At 42.5% G+C, this 20,698-nt stretch overlaps 1 protein-coding gene and 1 long non-coding RNA gene across 3 annotated transcripts in view; one reads left to right on the top strand and one right to left on the bottom strand.

Annotated features, from left to right (window-relative positions):
* IL7 (interleukin 7) overlaps positions 1–3,398 on the bottom strand; it is a 42,471-nt gene extending 39,073 nt beyond the window's left edge. The window contains exon 1 of one of the 2 annotated variants that reach the window (XM_081116885.1): positions 3,072–3,398. In XM_081116885.1, coding sequence (XP_080973011.1) covers positions 3,072–3,081 — 10 coding nt within the window. In that variant the 5' untranslated portion in view covers positions 3,082–3,398. The remainder of the gene's footprint in view (positions 1–3,071) is intronic. The other variant, XM_081116886.1, reaches the window with a different exon arrangement.
* The window catches only part of LOC308547120, a 65,573-nt gene that overhangs the window by 30,757 nt on the left and 14,118 nt on the right, over positions 1–20,698 (top strand). The gene's annotated exons all lie outside the window — the stretch shown is intronic.

Below are 20,698 nucleotides of genomic sequence, written 5' to 3' on the forward strand. Positions count from 1 at the left end.
TCATTTGAGCTTGCTTCTAGCATTGTCACAATGGGAAAAGGACTCTCATTTTGTTTTGTTTCAAATTATACACAGACACCCGCACTTCTCTCAACCTTGACCTTTTCATTAGGTTACGAAAAAGATAAACCATAAAGACATAACGCAAGGCAAGCTGGGCTTGTGGAGTTTTCTTTAGATCTCCTGAAGGGACTGAAACTGGAGAATTTGTTTCCAGTAGGGAATCTGGTTAAACCAAAATGATGGCTATCGGAAAAATTCTTGTTGGTTTTTAATTTAAGCCAAATGATACATTCAGTCATCAGCTACTTAAGTTACAGGGTCAAAGTGAACATAGATAAATTAGTTTCTGCTATCCACTGAACCCAATTTTCCATCAGTCTTTGAGACCAATAACTGTTAACTGAGTGTCCATTATAAACACTACATAGACCTACTTTCACTGGGAATTTTTAAAAATGGTCAAAAGACATCCAGGATGAACCGAAAGACATCTGAGTGTGAAAGTTGGTTCTAACCTAATCAGTGGGCCCCAGCAAGAGGGTGAGTAAAGAATATGGTAATGAATAGAAGACGCCCGTATGTTGTATGCAAATGAGCTTTTTAAAGTTACAAAAAACGAACCTGATGGTGCTCACATAAAGACATCTAATAGCCACAAGTATATTCAGACTGCACTATAAATTCTATCCACAAATTCCGTGACAAATACTTGCAGACATTTCTGAAGTCAACCTATGGCATTGCATATAATATTTCATAACCATTTCATGAGGTCAGTCTTATTATATAATAATAAGGCTAATTATTAACATTTTTGCAAATGAAGAATCTGGAGCCCAAAGAAACTTTTTTTGCCCCGTATATAATGTGCTTGGTAAGAAGCAAGATTCCAAGTCAGGTTTCTCAGCTTGAAGAATCTAGAAGCTCCGCTTTTGGCCACTAGGCTACCCTGCTTCCTAAAGAAACAACTGTGTGCTGTGCAGTCAAGGTATGTGTCCTACACCCACCTTGCTCCCCAGGAACCTGGCTAAGGTACTTCCCGGCCCAGCTCTGGAACACGGCATCACACGCTCTCATCTCAGGAAGAAGACACTGCTCACTTGCTGTTCTTACACTAGGCTGTCTGTCAGAGGTGAAACCAGGGGGAAAAAACCCACTAGTGAACAGCACATGGAAGTTAGTCCTATGAAACGACCTTCTCCATTCTGGTTAAGACCTTTCGACATGGATGTGGGGCCGTGGAGCTCTCCTTTACTCTTGTCCAGGTCTTCTCATCTTCCTCAGCTCTCCCTTTTTGTGACTGTTCCATTTTTGGGTCCTCAGGTATGACCGAGTTATCTAAACTAGATCGCGCAGCTGAGAACCACACAGTAGGTCCTGAATAACTTCAGCTCCCAGAAGATGTAGCCAAGTAAAAGGAGAGAGCAACCCTACCCTTAAGCTTCCAGTGAAATCTACTGAAACAAAAGGCAGAAAGCCACTTACTATCATCACTGTTGGCGATCTGGAGCTCTAGCCTTGCTTGCTGATAAGGACTCATGGTATGTGATTAATAGAGAAATGTTTCAGGAAATAAAGGCTCCTTGGTCATGATGCACACCCCGGTTTCCTTTTCCTGTTTTAGCTTTCACTCAGGGTCAGAGGTGATGCAAGGATTAGATGGAACCAGGAGCCATCCAGGAAGAAGTAGCTGCAGGAGGCCCATGGCCATTGACTTGAGAGAGAGTGAGAGCAAGAGCGAGAGAAACATCGATGTGAGAAACATCCATCAGTAGCCTCCTGAGCACACCCTGCCCTGGGATCAAACCTAAGCCTCGGCCCATGACCTGAACCGGAGTTGAACCCACCACCCTCCAGTGCACTGGAAGATGCTCCAAGGACTGAGCCACGCCGGCCAGGGCAGGACAGACCTGATTTCTAAATCTCCATGACCTTCCCCAGGACGCCCATTATAAATCTGCGTCCATAACTGCCTTCTATACTCTAACCCCTGGCCCTTTATTTTGCTGCTGATTATTTTAATGCTGGGCTGCGTCAATTCCTGATTCTTTAATGCCTCTGACACGGGAAAGGGCTCTTTGGGTCCCTTGGTGGAGCCAGGAAAGCGCGCAAACCAGGCATCAAAAGGACCAGCAAGCGCCCCCCCCCCCCCCCCCAGCTCCTGCTGCTAGAGGAGGTATCTACTGCGAAACATCCCAGTTTCCCTCAGATCCTCTCCCCGCACATCTCTTCGCCCCATTTCTCCTTCCAGTAAACGTTTGCGCTCTTTAGAGCGGCCACACGACTGCGAACGGAGCCCGGCTCGCCCCCCTCTGCCCTTGTCCAGTTGAACTCCGCATGTCGCACAGAAAAAAGAGATTCGATCTCAGCAAGGGTCTAGAATTCGGAGTCATGCCGATTTAATCCTGTCGCTGTCAAGAAGCCCCCCAAATAGCAAGAAATAGAAACCTGAAACGGGCCGCTCCCGGTGCCAGCCCCGGGACCCGGTTCCCCGCAAAAGGCGCACGGTACAGCCCCGGTCGGAAACTCCCAGGCTCGCCGGGGGAAGAAAACGGGGTTTTCCAGAGACCTGTCCCCTTAGGGTTTAAAAGCGCGTCCCGTGGGAGCGGCGCGCTCACTTCTCCCGGAGCCCGGAGCTGCAGGAGCCCAGGCGCTCCCGGCGCCGGCGCCCGTGAGTACTCCCCCGGCGCGGCCAGGGCGCGGGCACCGAGGGCGGCCGGGCGCGGGCACCGAGGGCGGCGTGCTGAGCGCGGCGGGCAGAGCCCCGGCTGCCGGCTGCCCGGCCGGGCGGCGCGGAGGCTGCGGCGTTCGGTCCCGGGACGGAGAGCGGGCTCCGGGGACCGCTTCTCCCCGCCTGCCGGGCGCAGCGGCCCCAGGTGCCGGTGGCTTCGGGCCAGAGAATCCGGCGCGGCCACCGGCCGCCTGTGGGACAGCCAGTGCCCTCGGCAGGTCCAAAGTGCAAGGCCGGGCTGTTCCCGGACGCGCCTGGGAGCGGGGACCGGCCGCGCGCCCCGGAGCCCCCCGCGCGCCGGGCGCGCGAACTTGTGCGCTGGGAGCGGAGCGCTTACCATGGAACATGGTCTGCGGGAGGCGGGCGTGGTCATGATGACCGCAGCTGCAGCACGAGCGGGCTCCCACAGCCCATGGTCACTGCCGGGACCCTGGCGTGCGCGGAGGTGCCGGGCGTCGGGCCGGGCGGCCGTCTGTGCGGCTGGTTCCTCTGCCCCACGCCGCGCCCGCCGCTTCATCCATCCCGGGGGGGCGGCCCACGCCGCGGCGGGCTCTGCGCTCTGCCTTTCCTAGAACTTCCGTAGGATTCGCCGCAGTGTACTTTCAGTTTCTACTTCGCGCTGGGTCCGCAGGTTCGAGCTCCGGGTTCCTCGCCCGGCGCCTTCAGCGCCCCCTCCCCGCGCACCTGCGTCCTGCGCGGCGCTGTCCGTGCGCCTGGGCGCGGCCGGAGCGGGGCGCCGCCGAGGGCCGAGGGGCTCCGACCGGGGGGACCGCGGCGAGACGCTTTCCAGACGACCTCGCACTGTCCTGGCAGAGCTAGGCCACTGTGCTCCCCAAGCGTCGGCGGCCTCTGTGTCCGCAGAAGCAAGAAAAGCGTGGGGCGAGCGCGGGGCTCCTGCAAGAGGACGCCGCCGAGGGGGCGTCACAGCGCTCGACGCGGGCGTGGTGGGAACCGGGCCAAACAGTCGGTGAAAAAAGGAAGTGAGAAGGATCGCGAGGGTCACGCCCTCAGCCTCTCCAACCCCCTCGCCAGCCTCTTTCTGCTTTGTCTTGACCCGTGCACCTGCCCAGGTGAGACTTCACGGGAAAGATCATTCTGTGGGTCCACCTACCCTGGTAAGTGGTATCTTTGGGCGTGGAAATCAAATCCCAAATTAGGTGGAGGAAATAGAGTCTGACTATCATAGTGAAATAATCGTCGCTTTCACATTTGTCTGAATTGGCTACGAATTCACACTGTCCGTTTTGACTGGGTGTTACTGAGGAGTTAGTTTTTTTCCAGGCCTGATTATTTAGGTATGCCCTGTTTTGGTTTGGTTTCTGATATTCTGCAGAAACCTTGATTAAATGAAGGTGGGCAGTGTAAAGAGTTTAATAACGGTGACAGTAGTAACAACTATTATGCGTCTGTTATTTGCCCTGTACTAGCACAAAGCATTCTGCACGTGTGGCCTCATGCAACATTTTCTGTGAGGCAGACAGTTTTCTTATCTGCAGTTCACAGATGTGGGAACTGAGACTTCCTTGAGTAACTTGGCCAAGTTTACTTAGCTAGTTGGTAACAGAACTTGGACACAAACCTGCTCCATTCCGGCTCCCGAGTCCATGTGTGGAACTCTGTGTTGGAAGTTCTTACCAAAAAAAATGTAGAAATTGATGCCAGGAGGGGACAGGGTCATGTGTCATGTGGGCGAGTCTTTGCCCCAGTGTGGGGACTCAGCAAAGGTTTCTGAAGGTCGTGAATTCTGAATTGAGTCCAGAGCAGGAGTTCACCTGGGGCCAGGAGCATTCCAGGTCTCTTAAGGTGTGAGGGAAAGGGGGGGAGGGAGCAAGAGAACAACAATGAAATAGAGAGTGAGACAGAGTTGCTCAAGCCTGAAACTTGGATCCTTCCTTCCTCTTTTTGTCTCACGTCCCATATCCAGTCCCAAGGCAAGTCTCATCAGCTCTGCCTCTGGAGCAAACCCGAATCCAAGCTGTCCACTCTGGGAAATGCCTGTGGGCCCACAATTAGATTAATAGCCTGCTGTCCTTGATTCCCCTCTTGCTCTTGCCCATGACCCCTTCTCCTCACAGCAGCAGGATGTCAGGTTTACACTTGCCACCCTCTGGGACCATCTTCTGGCCCCTTCCCGTTGTCCCAGGCCTAAGGCCCTGGGTGACCTGGGCTCTGCTGCCCACTCTGACCTTCTGTGGCTCTAGCCACACTGACCTGTTTCTCCCCTGTCCCAGCCAAGCTTCCTCCCACTAGGACCAGTACCCAGCACTCAGGCATTCAGACAGTACTGACGAGGGACATCAAGAGAGATCAACAGAGTGAGAATGAGTGAATGGGAACACTAGAGAAAGAGAAAGGGTGTGAGGGCAGAGGGACGGACAGGAGGACACCAATGAGAACCAGGGGATGGGCAGGCAAAGCCCATGTTTCCATGTGACTGGAAGCTAGTGCCCAGGTAGTCGTGGAGCCTGGGTGACTTCTAAAAGGGAATTCTGTACTTAAACACACCAGGGTGGTTATTTATTTACTTAACATCCCTGACAGCGGTATTGAGGCACAGAAATTGCATCAGCCTGCACTTTTTTTTTTTACTTTTCAGGGAAAGATAAAAGGGCACCTATCAATAATTTCCTCTAGAGTAAATCTCCTTCTTTTTTCACAGTCACCATAAAACTTGGCACAATAAGGGCTTGTGCACAGGTGAACCTTTGGAGCACCATGAGGGGAAATTACTCAGAGCTCCAGGAGGGGTGTACATTCCTCACTCTCTTCAGGACATGTTCCTAAAGGATCTGGAATTTTTGTTGTTGCATGAGACTGGGCACATTCTCACCATATCAAGTTATTATGTTTCTATCAGAGAATTAATACCATTTGCAAAAAAATTCCAAAGTGAAGCCTTAAATGAATGGTTGATATTTTGAGGAACTGGACATTATTTTTCATAAGACAAGAATAAAATGTCTTGTGAATATTTCTTTTCTTGTGAATATTTATATGCTGATGTTTTGTGATTGAAGAAATAGAACATTTACTCATAGTCTCAGTGAATTGTGCAGAAAAGTCAACGTGGAAACAGCGTAAAGTATATTAGTTATAACCAATAAATATTAAGAGGGAACGCAGCATCCTCGGAATGATCACTGCAATGTAATAGAAAAAATTGAAATAAGATGATAGGAAAGAACTCAAAGAGATAATTGTTAAAGGTGAATCAATGACTTTTTAAATGTTCTACAATCTTCACTCAACATAGTCAATTATCAGTAACCTGAAAATATTTTCTTAATTACTTATCTGGATTATTTTTACACAACTATAACTATTCTTGATAGTCTGAGATCTGAATGCTAGCTGTTGTTCTGTCTATGGATATTTTCTGAAGTTCCTATGACTTAATTTTCCATTGAATGAATATACCATTCAACATATTTTGAACACACACACACACACAAATTCTACTTTTTTATGGGCATGTGTTCCGTGTAGTCACACAGGGGCCTGTGCTTAGAAGGGCTTTAGAAGGGCTCCATGCTTGGGTTAATGCTCTGTTCTCTTGAATTTCTTAATTATTTTTGGACAAGGGCTCTCTCATTTTCACTTTGTACTGTAACTGCTTGTGTACACACACATGTTAAGTTACACACTGTGGATAGCAATCCTTGTCTTCAAGGTGATTTCAGTCTGGTGGGGAGATCAGAAATTAGAAGTGTAATTTCAAAAATAAAAGAATATTATAAAAAGGAAAGGATGAGATGTGTTTCAAACCAGGGATTTAAGGCAATCTAGGCAGACTCACTTGAAAAATGAGTGAAATCAGGATTCAGAAAAGGTTCATTTACCTGTCCAGTGGGAAATGGCTATAATGGATAACCTCTCATTTAAATCAGATCTGTTTGGTTTTCAAGCTTGAGCATGAGGATGAATTTTAAATTTTATCAAATGACCACTGAGCATCTGTTTACGTGGTCGTGTTTTTTCCTTGTTGCATTTCTAAGTAAACCACAAATTTACCATAATGCTAAATTCAAGTTGCTAATATTTAACGTAGAATTTTGCAGTTACATTCATAAATGACATGTGTTTGTTCTCCCTGTCATATTTAACTGAACTTGGGCTATTTTTGTCAGATTCTATTAGTTTCGTAAAGGGATTTGGGAATTCTCTTGTATTTAGGAACTGTAGCTGTTTTAAATATTATGTAAACTATTTGTTTCTGGATGGCTGACCAGAGTTCAACAATGAAACATGCTTAATTTAATAAGAGGAAGCCCAGGGATAAGATGAGACCGCCCGTTCTGAGCACTGTAAGAGTGAAAATAAAAAGGTTTCTGTGGGAGGCTGAATCAGAATAGCCACATCAAAATATCAGGATCCCTGCTGGCAGTGTGTATGTCAGCATCCTGATGATGGCTTGAGTCACGGAAATGAATGAAGTCACCCAACCTGCAACTAGAAAGAGGGAAGAGACGGAGAGCTGATGCTGGCAGAAACCCTGAGATGAAAACTCTCACGGTGGACGGAGAAAAGTGTGCCCACCAGCCAAGTGGCAGACGGCGGGCCGCAAAGTGGGAGAGTCAGAAGGTGGTGTCCCAGCAGGCAAAGGATAGAGCTTCCCATTAGATTAAGCAGCCAGTGTTTCCAAATAGATTCCCAAGGGACTGAACAAGGTGAAGACTGAGAAGTGTGTCCACTGACTTTGCGGAGGAGAGATCGTCTGTGGTCCCTGTGACAACAGTTTGAGAAGAGCGGTGTAGATAGAAGCAATCTTCCAGTTTGTGGGGTGTAGACAGAAGCAATCTTCCAGTTTGTGGGGTGTAGACAGAAGCAATCTTCCAGTTTGTGGGGTGTAGACAGAAGCAATCTTCCAGTTTGTGGGGTGTAGACAGAAGCAATCTTCCAGTTTGTGGGGTGTAGACAGAAGCAATCTTCCAGTTTGTGGGGTGTAGACAGAAGCAATCTTCCAGTTTGTGGGGTGTAGACAGAAGCAATCTTCCAGTTTGTGGGGTGTAGACAGAAGCAATCTTCCAGTTTGTGGGGTGTAAGCAGATACGCAAATGAAGCGAGAGACGACTCTTGAAAGATGTCTGTTCAAGATAAAAGGATTTGGGTAGTGGCCTGAAGGGCATGCATAGCGTAATGAAGGTCTCCATTTTCGTGTATGAGAGGGACATGGAGCATATGTTTTAATTTATAAAATTGGGTTCTTCTGAAGAGTAGGAGAGGGTGTAGCTGATTTATTTTTTTCTTATGCTTCCTTCATGTCTCTCTCCTCTTTCATGTCAGTCCTCAAGTTCTGTAATTCTAAGCAATCAGAACCCACTATAAATCTGGTGCCTGATTTTATGTTCCTTACTGAAATATTCCCTTTGACACTCTTGTCTGCTTCTGGATAAAGTATTGGCTAGTCAGAGAGAAAAACATTTTTCAAATTGCCTTCAGAGGGAGCAACGGTAACTTATGTAGTTTGTATTATTTAATCTTTTTGTATATTAATGGATGTGTTGTTGGCCATCTGAAGTATCTTTTATATACTAAATTTTGAAGGGATTATGCTTATAACCACTGACTTTATGGATATCTAATTAGAGATGATTACACCTTTTGACAGTTTTCTTCATGCAAATTATTTAAAGAAAATGGAAAAATTCTGCCCTTTATTACCTTCAAGTCCCTGGACAGATTCCCTTAATATATCCAGTTACTGTGTGCAGATGTTCTGTTTTCCTACGAGCTCTTGGACAGCAGTGACGGTGTCTTATGCAACCTGGAGTTCTCTGAAGTCAACAGATACAGATTCTACCCAAGTGAGACTTGAGGAAAAGGGAGGAATCAGAACGCACAGGTCTTGACTTGTTTTCACAGAGAACTGGTTCTTGGGGAGAACCTGTGATAACATCCAGGAATGTTATGATACCACCTACTGTCTGACCTGGACATGCCTGAGGTTCTGGTGAGCATGTCCAAATTCTCAGACTTAGTAGATCTAGACCTTTTCTAATACAGATGGCTGTGTGGCCTATTAAAATATTTTTGTTATTATATTAGACAATTAATCCAGTCCTCCTGTCCTCCAGGCAATGTGTCCCGCACTTTGTCATTTCCTTGGACTGTGATTAGACGCTCAGAACATCCATTAACTCGTACACGATGTGGGGTGATTAAGTGCGTTGTCACAGAAATGAAGTCAATAAGCAGTAATCTAAAAAGATTTTGTACTTCTCCGAGCAACGAGGGTATCAGTCATTGTTCTGTGTCAATTCACGGGCATCCTACAAGCCTGGAACTACCATTAACATGCCTGCCTGAAATGTTACTATATTAGCTGGCAGTGACAAATACACCTCAGTGAGAAGAGCATACAAATGGAAGTTTTCAAGAGATTAAAACACTGAGACATCAACTTTGGTGTATCAATGATTTCTTCAAATAATGGAACGAAGTGACATGTTTTTTTGAGTAACATGCCCTGTGAAATGGGGGCTAGATACTTTGATTTCCTTGTTTCTTTTATTATGTTGGAAATTTTCCCTAATGTTTAATAAGTTTTCTAATCATGTCTTCTTTTTCATTTCATGCACACATAAACTTATGACTAAAATCTGCAGCACACCAAAAAATATGTTTTTTTGCCAATCTGACAAAAAAATAGATATAATTTTGATTCATTCACACCAGACGGCTATTGTTGTGTTGGTTGTTGTTATTTTTTAAATTTGACAATCTAAGGAAAAAGAGGTCAGTGCCCCTGACTAAATAGCCAGGTATTGCATGTTTTAAAAATTCTTGTGGCACACTGGTTGAAAATCACTGGTTTTAGGTAAGACATTGTGTGTTTTTTTTAACCAGTGAAATGTAATGTTTTATATTTCTTGTTGTTTCCCTGCTTTCAAAGTGAGATTCTGTGTCATTTCCATTCTCCGGGACCTCTGAACTTTTATTCAAATGTTAAAAGTTAGGTTCCTTTAATGCTAATTTCAAAATAACCCATTGTATAACTTTTTTATCTTAAACTATGAAATCATTGCTGCTTACCAAATACAAATATGTTCCTATGTGTTAAGCTCTTTGAGTTTATTTTTCATTTTTTCAGTATATATATTTTCACATTAAATACGTGGGCTAATTGGCACACGATGAGACCTAACTAAAAACACCAAGACAGAAAGGAACACTGTGTGTGCTGGTGCGCTGATTGTTAAAGAATGATCCTCTGACACCAGAGGCTTTTCCAGGCACTTTTGATCCACAGTCAGTTTTAAATAAGTGACTTTACAGTAAAGCCCAAAAATGATCAAAACAAAACAGCAAAATTGAGGACTTTCAGGAGCTATAAGGATCGTTATCAAAAGACAAGATTAGCAGCCCAAAGGAGATCTAATCTAGAAAAGGGATAGGGGATCTGGGAAAGGTCAAATGCATACTTTCCTGTTGTTGTTATCGTTATAGTTGCTTTCATGTTAATCTTGACTAAGGTGACTCTCATGATGAGCTCAGGTTTTTCTAGGTCTTTTGATGCCCTTAATAAAGACTTGTTTTGTTGACTTGAATTCCTTCTTTACCTTCTTTAGATTTTAACTAAATCTTGGTTGAATATTAAACTGTTAAAGGAAATAAATAAGCCTTGTGGCAAACCTGTTCTTGTAAGTAGACCTCTTTGGCAGTCCCTACTGGTACTTTTTCATTGTGTAGGTACAGCGAGGTCAATATACCATATCAGTAAATGAAATTAACTGGACATTTGCTTTTCCATGATAGTAAGCACCGGCTCAGTGTGTGTTTCTGAATAAGTTCTTCCCCCCCCCCGTATAAGCACCAACAAAATTTCTTTTAGCTGTTTGTTCTGGCAATGCCTTTTCTATGACTAGAAATAAAGGCTAGATAGCAAGGACACACACAGTAATCAGTTCACTCCTTCATTGGCCTATAGAACGTTCTGAACAGTTTTTATCTGCTGCTATAATGTGTACTCTGTACACTCTAGAAAGACATAAAGGAAATCTCATAAGGGTTGCTTCTGCCATCCTGAAATTCATAAATCGGATTTATCTTTCTTCCTGGTAACAGTCAAGGTTGGCACATAAATGGATCCAAGTCTCTCCCAACCCTAAATAACTCTTCTTTTAATTCTGCTTGTAGTTATCAAGTAACACTGAGCGCCCATCCACTGTCCTAGGTGCTTGGGTAGACAGTACTAGTGTACAAAACAGACACAAAGGATTTCTGTTCAACTGAGTTTACATTCCAGCGGAGGAGATAGGCAATAAGCAAAAACAAATTCTGTAAAACATTAGACATGTACTAAGGTCTATGGGAAAAAATAGGGTTGGGAAAGGGGACTTGTGTATGTGGAGGGAAGTGATAGGATGAGAAAGAGTGTTGTGATTTTGAATGGGCTTCAGTGGGAAGATGGCATTGAACCAAGACTGAAAGGAGGGGACTGAGCGAGTCCCATGGATGTCTATGAAATGAAGGGACTGAGCGAGTCCCATGGATGTCTACAAAAGCGTCTTCTGGAGAAAGGAAGGCCAGCACCTAAACTCCACGGCACAGGATGCCTGCTGGAGACTGGGACTTCTGCTTTCAGTTGCTCTCCTTTCTCTTTGCCTTCTCATGTGCCTGCTCATTCTGAATAGTTTTTATACTTACAGGGTCCACGCCTAACCATTCTTCACCCCACGGCACCCTGGCTTCTGTCTACAGTGAACTAGTTGATGCTGCTGCTTCTTAAATGCCTTTTCAAAGTAATAAAAGCAGATCATGTAAAATGCAAACACATACTAAATGGAGACTGGCAAAATTTTAAAAATTAGAAGTCCATCTAACCATTGCACTTGTGATGGTTAATATGCTGTGATTATATTTTTAACTAAAATGAGATCACACTATATGTATTGTTCTGCAGCATGCTTTGTTTTCAGTCATCTATCTCTACCTTTAATTTTAGCAAATTCTTGCCTAATAACCAAATATTCAAATATCCAAAATTAACCCCCAAACGGCCATTACACTGGAGCTCTGGTTTCTTTTAGTAGATTTTCGGATTTGAGATGGCAACCTTGGCACTAGAAGAACCATTGCTTCTAGGCCATTTTCGTGGTCACAGCTGGAAAAACTGACTTTGTGTTAATCTTTCTAATTACATTTTAATAGTTCAGGTTTATTCAGTTAATTTTAAAATTTAGGACGTTATCACTTTTTTCTTTCACTGAAAATATTGACTGACTCCTGAGATCATTAACTGAATTAATAATTTTTTAAAATAATAGATTAAATAAAGTAACTGCAAAATGTTGATGTAATTATTATATTAACAATGTAACTTCTAAGGGAATTTTAAACCATCCTTATAGTTCTCCTGTTCCTTGAATGCCTCCCTCAAGGATCTATTTAACATCAAAATGTTGTATTCCAGAGCCACTTCACATCAATCTTTTTTATATATGGCTGTTTTACCAATTTAATACATGATAGGTTCCATTGTTTCCAATGATATTTTTTTAAATCCAGCTACGCAGACAAGCTTACTGCAGAAGTGCTATGTGGAAACCTCTACCTGGTTCCTTCTGTACCCTTTTTCCCTTCCCCCAATAGGTATATATTTCCCCCAACATAAGAACACATAGACCATTTGTGATTTTTGAAATAGCTGCATTATATACAAATGGCCCATCATTTTCCCCACCAGTTCTCTCTTGCTGGCTACTTGGTGTGGTACAATCTCGTAAAAACCCTTGGGGAACATTCACCACCAAGTTTACTTGACATCTGGAGCATGGGACACTTACCCTTTCTTGGATTTTTTCCCCTCCTATGTTTCCACTGACACCATTCTCCTAATTCTTGTCTTACGGACTTGAAAGTTTTGTTCTCGTGCTCTGGGCTCTCCTCCTTTGCGTGTCTATTGTAGCATCTCAGTGCCGCACTCCCTCCCCAAGAGACCTCATCCACTCGATGGCTCCAACCACCGGTTTATGCGTGTTGCCCACATCTTATATTTCCAGCCTACGCCTCCAAGGCCTTCAGTTGCAGCCCTGTCGCCCAGCAAGCTCTGGTGCATCTCTACCTGAGTTTCTCAAGGATGCCTCAAACTCAACATGTACACAGCACGTGCTTATTTTCTACCTTATTCTTCCAACTCTGTATCATTTCAGAAGATATATTTTAATTGTACATTTTGTCCCCCAAACTAGAAACCTGGGAATGATCAACTTAATCACTAAATTCTATCTGATCCCATTGGCTTGATATTCACTGTTCTCTGTGGGCCATCCCTACTGTCTTTAGATGTCCTCTCTCTCTCTCTCCCCTCAATTATACGATCTCCGTAAAAGACATTTTTGAAAAAATTGACTATGTCACACTCTGTTTAAAGTTTTTCAATGGCTTCCTTTTTCCTAAGGGAAGTGTCCACACACCCTCTGCATGAAGCACAAGGTTTCCATGGTTTAGGGGCCATCCTCCTGCCATCTGATCACTTAGGTGCCCCATTCGGCATCTTGAACCCCAAAAAGTTCAGACCTTCAGGCTTCCCTACCTCTGCACATTCTGTCCTTTCAGCCTGGAGTGCCTTAGTCCACTCTGTTCTTCAGGGTAAGCTCAGGTTTTATTTCCTAAGAGATGTTCTATCTAAGGTCACTGGTATGGACTAGGTTCTTCCTTTATTGAGTGCTTCTCAGCTGTGTTTTAATTGTTGTGATGATTTTCTCCCTGCAATGTGAGATCCTTGAAGGCACAGACTTCTCTTTATTGATGGAATCTTTCCGCCCAGCACCTTGGCTGTCTCGTGTAAGGTGTTTGATGGAAGTTTGTTGCATGAATGAATGGCTACCTCTGCTGTTTGCATGTGTTACACTATTAGACTATCTCGGTTTCCTGAGCACAGGTCGCAGTCTTGATTCTAGTTCAGTGTTTCAGTGTTTCTCACAGTCCCTGGACATGACAAGCTCCTTGTAAACACACAGCCAATATCACCTCAGAGGAAGATGCGTGTAGTCATGCTGGTGTATTTACTCATCAGCTGGTAACTAAGATTTGGATTCATTGGAGTATCTCAATCTTCAGTAATTCTAGACACAAGTAGACTCTACCTTTTATACACATTGAACAACAAATCCGCTATTATAATTTCATCATGTATATCTAGTATCAAAAGTAATATCTAGAATATTTGTCTATGTTAAAAATGTAATATAAGGGACAACTCCTATAAGGACAATTCAATGTCCTCAAACCTGATATAATTTAGATAGAAAAACACTATAAAATGAAACAAGACTTTCTTTTTAAAAGTGGTCTCCAGATGGATTTAATGTCAACCAAATACATATATTTGTGTGTGTTCTATAACTAAGAAATAGACATAAAGAAATAGCAAAATGAAGGGGAAGAGAATTTGAGTTTAATATAAAATAGCTTATGTCAAACATTTCTTAAACATTTCCATTTATATACATTCTATTAAATTAAAATATAATTTTAGCTGTAGGATCTGCTTTAGTTATTATACTTTTCTCCTATTCCTTCCAAAAAACCAAATGAGCAAACGATTTAAAGTTGACAAGATTGGATCTAGAAATTATTCCAGAATCAGTTGTCTTTATTTGCAACATTGATTTATGGGAATTACTTGCTTATACCAATATTTAGGATGACTAATAGTGGTTTCTAGGCAGCATTGTAAATAGAATTTAAGTATGTGTCTTGGCAGATGGAAGGATATTTCGTAAACTGAGTCCACAAAATATGTTTTATAAACCAGTGGAGGTGTTGGTTTTGCTGTTGGTTTTCAAGTTTATTTGTAATTTGGAATTGTGAATTAAAAAATGCTTTATCTGAATTGGATGAGCAATACTTTGACAACCTTCATGCTACATTCATTGATGAAAAAATATTTGCGTTGATTTATCATTAATTTTTCTAAAGTTTTACCATGGTGTATCTAGATGTAGAGTTCTTTTCATTTATCCTGCTTTAGAGTCATGAGCTTCTTGAATCTGTGGTTGGGTATCTTTTGTCAGTTCTAGGAAATTTCAGCTATTATTTCTTCAAATATTTTTTTTCTGCCATTCTCTGTCTTTACTTCTGAGATGTTATGCTTTTTTCATTGTTCCCTCAAGGTGTTTTACCTTTTCCTCCATATTTTTTATCACTTCGCCTTTCAGTAGTTCCAACTGTTTAGTTTCTTCTAATCCTTCTTCCAATTTACTAATTCTTTCTTTAATTATGTCTAATCAAATATTAAATCCCTTAGAAAGTTTTTTCAACAGTTATTATGTTCTTGGTTTTTTTATTTGGTTATTTTTAATGTGCTATGTCACTTTTTATAATTTGCAGTGCACTGATGAAATATTTAACCTTGATCTTTTATTTATTATTGAATAAAGTAGCCCATATGTTTCATAGTCTTCTTAAACTTCCACTCATTTGTGATAAGGTAGTATATCAAGTATTTGTGGGTAAGTTTTTATCTCCTGTTATTTCTACTTGTTTTCACACATGAGGTCTTATTTCTGTGTGTGCCTGGCTTTGGTCATATTGTATTGTGTGCTAGGCATTGTTTTAGAAACTTCATTTGTAAGAATAATTGGAACTCTGAAATGGTAGCCATCCCCCTCCAGAGAGGACTTTTGTTTGCTTTTGCCACATAACTTGAGGCACTTCCAGTCAGACCATCTTAACCAAGTTCAAGATTGAAGTTTCTTGGACCATCCAGATGAGAAGTCAGGCTGTAAGTCTGTGCAAGGTGTGTGACTTAACAGTACTTGCTTACAATGAGCATCTCCCATTTTGGTGTCTCAGGTTAAAGCAGTGAATGGTTTAATTGGAGCCCCCATTTTTGAGCTCTTATTTTCTGATTCTTTCTTTTTTTGTATAGAAGACTAGTCTTGATTTGTGACTGCAATATATTCTTTTATGTTGAGAGAGAGAGAAAGGGAGAGAAATGTATATTTAAATCTCCATTTTTTAAACCTGCATTATCTCCATTTGTTTGGGTCTTTATTTTCTCTCTTTCTTTGTTTTGTTGTCTGTATATCTTGTTGAAAGCAGGGAAGATTCTTCCTTTCTCTTAGAAGGGATAGTTGGCAGAAACCAATGCCAGGGTGAAGCGAGGATCTGGAAACCTACTCTTCAGCATGCAGACTTCCCCTCTAGTCTCTTCAGCAATGTGTATGGATCCAGAAAAGAACTGAAACCATTTTTGCAACTTTTCCCACAGATAGGTATTAATATTATCCTCATTTTATAATAAATTGAGATTTTTAAGTAATTAAGAAATTAAGTAACCAGCTCAAGGTCATGGAGTGATTCGATAGTGGCACTAGTATTTGAATTCAGGCAGTCTGGCTTCAGTCTATGCTCTTCTCTCCTACAATGTACTTTCTCGAGTGGAATTTTAAATCAGTTGGAAGAATGACAGAGGAGAAAAGCAAATAATATCAAAGGGGCTTTGGAATAACTCTGTAGAGAGAAAGAATGAATAAGCCACATAGAAGAAGAAAGAGGGTGTCTGCAGAAGATGACACTAGGAGTCCCCTGTGAAATGGGAAAAGGTTTGCATGGAGTGCGTAGGTTTTGGAAAGAGGGAAGGCATGCCGTTGAAGGTAGCCGGCTTCCTGGGAACCCATCTCATTGCAGTAACTGGTAGCCAAAAAATGTCACTCGCAAGGATAAGATCTTAGTGGTATGAATAGCTGGGGAAAGGGTTTTGCAGCTTCTTGTACCAGTTACAGTATTAACTTTAAATATTGTAGTTTGGCTGCTTAAGTTGGTTTATAATGCTTAGTTTTTGTAGAAAATTGACACGGACTATGATCTCCCCATTCTGCTTAACGTGATAGACATCCCTAAATGTCTTAAGGAGTAGACATTCTTAATTTTTCATTTATACTTTTCTTACTCCCTGTAATAGTGCTTTCCTTGATCTCTCAGGACCCAGCTTTCTCTCTTCATTTTTTTATAGCAGTTAAAGCAAGTTTTCAAAATGCACATTTGATCATTGCACTCTTCTGCTTAAAAACCATCAGCAGACCCATTATCTTCAGAGTGGATCTTGAACACGTCAAAGACCTTTATCAGGTGGCCTCTCCCTACCTTGCAAGGTATTTCTTTTTTACCAACCTTTCTCTCCCAGCTACATATTTTGCCAAATTCCTAATGTGTTGTGAGAAGCGACATTTGTTACTTCTGGGCCATGGCAGAGGAAACATTATGCGTGGCTCCCTTCCCTCTTCTCTTACTTCATTGGCTAAGGAGGGCACCAGGTTCAGAGGAAACAGCTTCCTTGGACAAGGTTCCTCAGGGACTGTATGAAACAGAGCACCCTCCAATCTGGGATGAACCGGTCACACGAGTGAGAAATTAATTTTCTTGTGCTGAGTTACTGAGGTCTGGGGAGTAATAAGAAGCCACAGAATAACCGAGGCTGTTCTAAGAAATATTGTTGCACCATTGGTTTTAATTTCCATGTTTGTTATTACTAGTCAATTTAAACTTTCATATATTCATTGAACATTCGTATGTTATTTATTATCTTTAGTTCTTTGGTAAACTCCCTTTCATGCCCTTTGCCTACTTTTCAACTAGGTGGTTTATACTGATTTATAGGACACCTTTATATATTAGGCTACATTAACCCTTTTATGTTCTTCATGCTTAAATATTTTTTTTTAGTTTATTAATTGCCTTTTATGTTATGATGCATTTTCATCGGTTTAAAAATAACACAGTAATCTATAAATCTTTTCAAATTGTTCTTCCTCAGTTTAGAATGAGAAAGGCCTTCTGAATTTCTCTAGTTTTATTTATTTATCTCTATGGAGATATAATTGACATACATCATTGTATTGGTTTTAGGTGTAAAACATAATGAATTGATATGTGTACATATTGCAAAATGATCACCACAATAAATCTAGTTACCATGTGTCACCACATATAGTTACAAAAATTAACTTTTCTTGTGATAAGATCTTTTAAGATCTACTCTCAGCAATTCTCAAATATGCAATTAGTATTAACTATAGCCACCGCACTGTACAGGACATCCTTAGGACTTATTTATCTTATAACTGGAAGTTTGTATCTTTTTGTCACTGACACCTATTTCTCTAGTTTTATTAGTTTCTATTTTTTAAAACATGGCATTCTTTAATCTATGATCTATGTTGTTGCATGCTGTTAGGTAGGGATATAGCTTTGTAATGAATCTTAAAACTTACTCAACTCTTTCTTCTAAACTAAAAAGACAGTTTTGGTGGTGTGCTCTCTCCTTAAGCACCATCCTCATGACATGAAATATCCGTTCAGCGCGCCCTGGATGACTTGGCCACATAGCGCTTTGTGGAGGCCTGGCCAGCCCAGGGATGCAGAGCACATGACAGGGGCCAGGCAGGCAGGAGACGGTCGCCGTCGCGGGGCAGTGCCTGATCCAGAGATGCGAAGCCTCTGGGACCGGGGCTGGACCGGGAAGCAGCTCCCTCCCTCAGTAGCTCTCTGCTGGCCCTTCATTCCTTCCCTTAGTCACTCAGTCTTTCGCACGGTAGTAAATCACAGCTCGAGGGCTGAGAAACATCTTGCCAGGCTAATGGGAAACACACTTGTTTTTTGTTTGTTTTTTGCAGTTAAGTGAAACAATCTAGTAATTTACAGTCAAGGAGATTTTCACTATGCCAGGAGATAAACACAGTATAGATAGTAAAACATTGACTCACTGTGTTTCAGTTACATGTCATGTGTTCTAAGATTTATAGGAGAATGTAATTTACTTAGTTCTCTAGCCAAGGACATGCAGATGCTCCTTCCTACCCAAGTCTGATGAGGACCACGGGATCTACAAGAGCCTACAAGACTGAAATTCTACAAATTGCCAACAGAAATGAGCCTCAGTGATGGTGGTGGGATAGGGGTTGTGTGTGAGATGAAGGGCAGAGAGAGAGAGAGAGAGAGAGAGAGAGAGAGCTCTAAGCAGATGCCGCTTCGTCAGAGGCAGGTTCATTTGCCAGGTCTTTGTCATTCATGGAATGAAAACTCCACCCTGTCATAGCCTAATTCACCATGCAAAGAATTTTTGGTGACTCCTGGCTACAGTGGTTTTAGGAAGAAAAGAAGACATGCCTTCCTAGTACCACTGACACAGCTCCGGCAGTCGCAGCTACAATTCCTGTTTGCCGTCTTTGCAGAAACATCAGATCCTGCAGTGCCAGCTTAAAACACTACCATCCATTGTGATTTCCCAAAGAGCTGCCAACTCTGCATAGGATTGGTCTGCTGGTTTGATTTTAGGGAGAACTAAAAAACATTGGCATTTGTTTTTATCAGTTACTGCTTTTTGAAATCACTGGTGTTTTAACATCTGGAAGGGGTGGGGAAAAACCCTCACGCAATGATAATATTTTTGTGTTTTTGAGACAGGTCTTCCCAGTATCAGCATGGTCACATTTCTAAATTTCTCAAGACACACATCAGTTTTTTAAATGATATGCTCTCATTTCTCCAATTTGGCATCTTCGAAGACAAGTTTTGTATACTCCACAAATCAGAAAGTATTATCGCCCTTTATCATAACTTGATATTTTTTAACATAAAAATTTAGTTGCAATATGTCTACCTATAGTCAGGAGATAGTCGAAGTGTGGGAAATTACCTGGGTGCAATTTATACTTGTAGTCCCCAAGTGCACCACCAGGCAGGTTACCTGTGCCAGGGGTCATAGAACAGATGGAATGACAGACGAAATTATGGTACCTTGAGCTCACCATTTTATTCAATACATTTGCAATATACTGTGACAGCAAAGTGAAGCAGTGGGGTCAGTTAACAGTCTGAGGATATGAGGCAAACAGAGTGGAGTCAGGGCACCTGAACCCCAGGATATCTCAAGCCAAGCTTGGGGGCCAACAAAGATTCAGCTATTTGGAAGTATCTTGTCGATTTTCTCAGCCCTGGTAGCACCATTCTCATTGCAAATCCCATCATGGTAATGAACCACTCAAGGAGAGTCATTCATCGTCTCACTCAGTTATTTATTGATTTGCTATGTGCCGGGTGTAGTCTGAACATTGGAGCTAAAGCAGTGAATAAAGCAGTAAATATCCCTGTCCTTACAGAGCTTCCATTCTGGTAAGCCAAGAGGGACATAAAACAATAAATAATTAAGTTGTGTGGTGTGTTAGAAGGTCGGATGCGCTGTGAAGAAAAATAATGCAAAGTGAGGGAGTTGGGAAATACCCAGAGGGTTAGGGGTTACAATGAGGGCAAGTCTGACTGGTGAGATGAAGTCTGAGCAGAGTGAGGCCGTAAATATTGGGGGAAGAAATGTAAGACCGTTTTTGTGTAGAGTAGAGATCAGGTTCTAGAGTTAATTTGTAGAGCCATCAGGATTTGTTAGCAGACTGAGCGTAGACTGTGAGAACAGTAAGTGCAAAGGCCCTGAGGTAAAGGACTCCTCATTTCTTCCAAGAGCACTAGGGGATCCTCTGTGGCTAAAGCAGAAGGGTCAAGGCGGGGGAGGGGAAGCAAGGCAACAGGAGGTCACAGAGGTCGTGGTGGGGACAGATATGTAGGGCTTTGGGGGCAATTTGAAGACTTTGGCTTTTGCTCTAAAGTAGGGAGTTGTTTATTTTGTATGTGGGGTTTTAAGCAGCAGAGTAATATGATGCAACTCACATATTTAAAAGCTCACTCTGGCTGCCTGCTGAACACAGAGTCTGGAGTGGGGTAGGACTTGAAAGCAGGAAAACCAGTTCGGAAAGTGCTGCAATAATCAGGTGACAGTCCAGGGAGATAATAGTGAGGATGCAGGTAGATCCTATATTTAATCTGAGCACTGAGTCATTAGAATCTGTTCTTGGGTTGAATGTAGGGTGTGAAGGGAAGAGAGGAACCAAGGTAAGTCCAAGGGTTTTCATCTGCACACCTGAGTGGATGGTAACGCAGTGCGCTGCGATGGGGAAAGGGCGGCATTTG

Source organism: Miniopterus schreibersii (genome assembly GCF_964146895.1).
Source record: "Miniopterus schreibersii genome assembly, chromosome: 17".
NCBI classification, from domain to species: domain Eukaryota; kingdom Metazoa; phylum Chordata; class Mammalia; order Chiroptera; family Miniopteridae; genus Miniopterus; species Miniopterus schreibersii.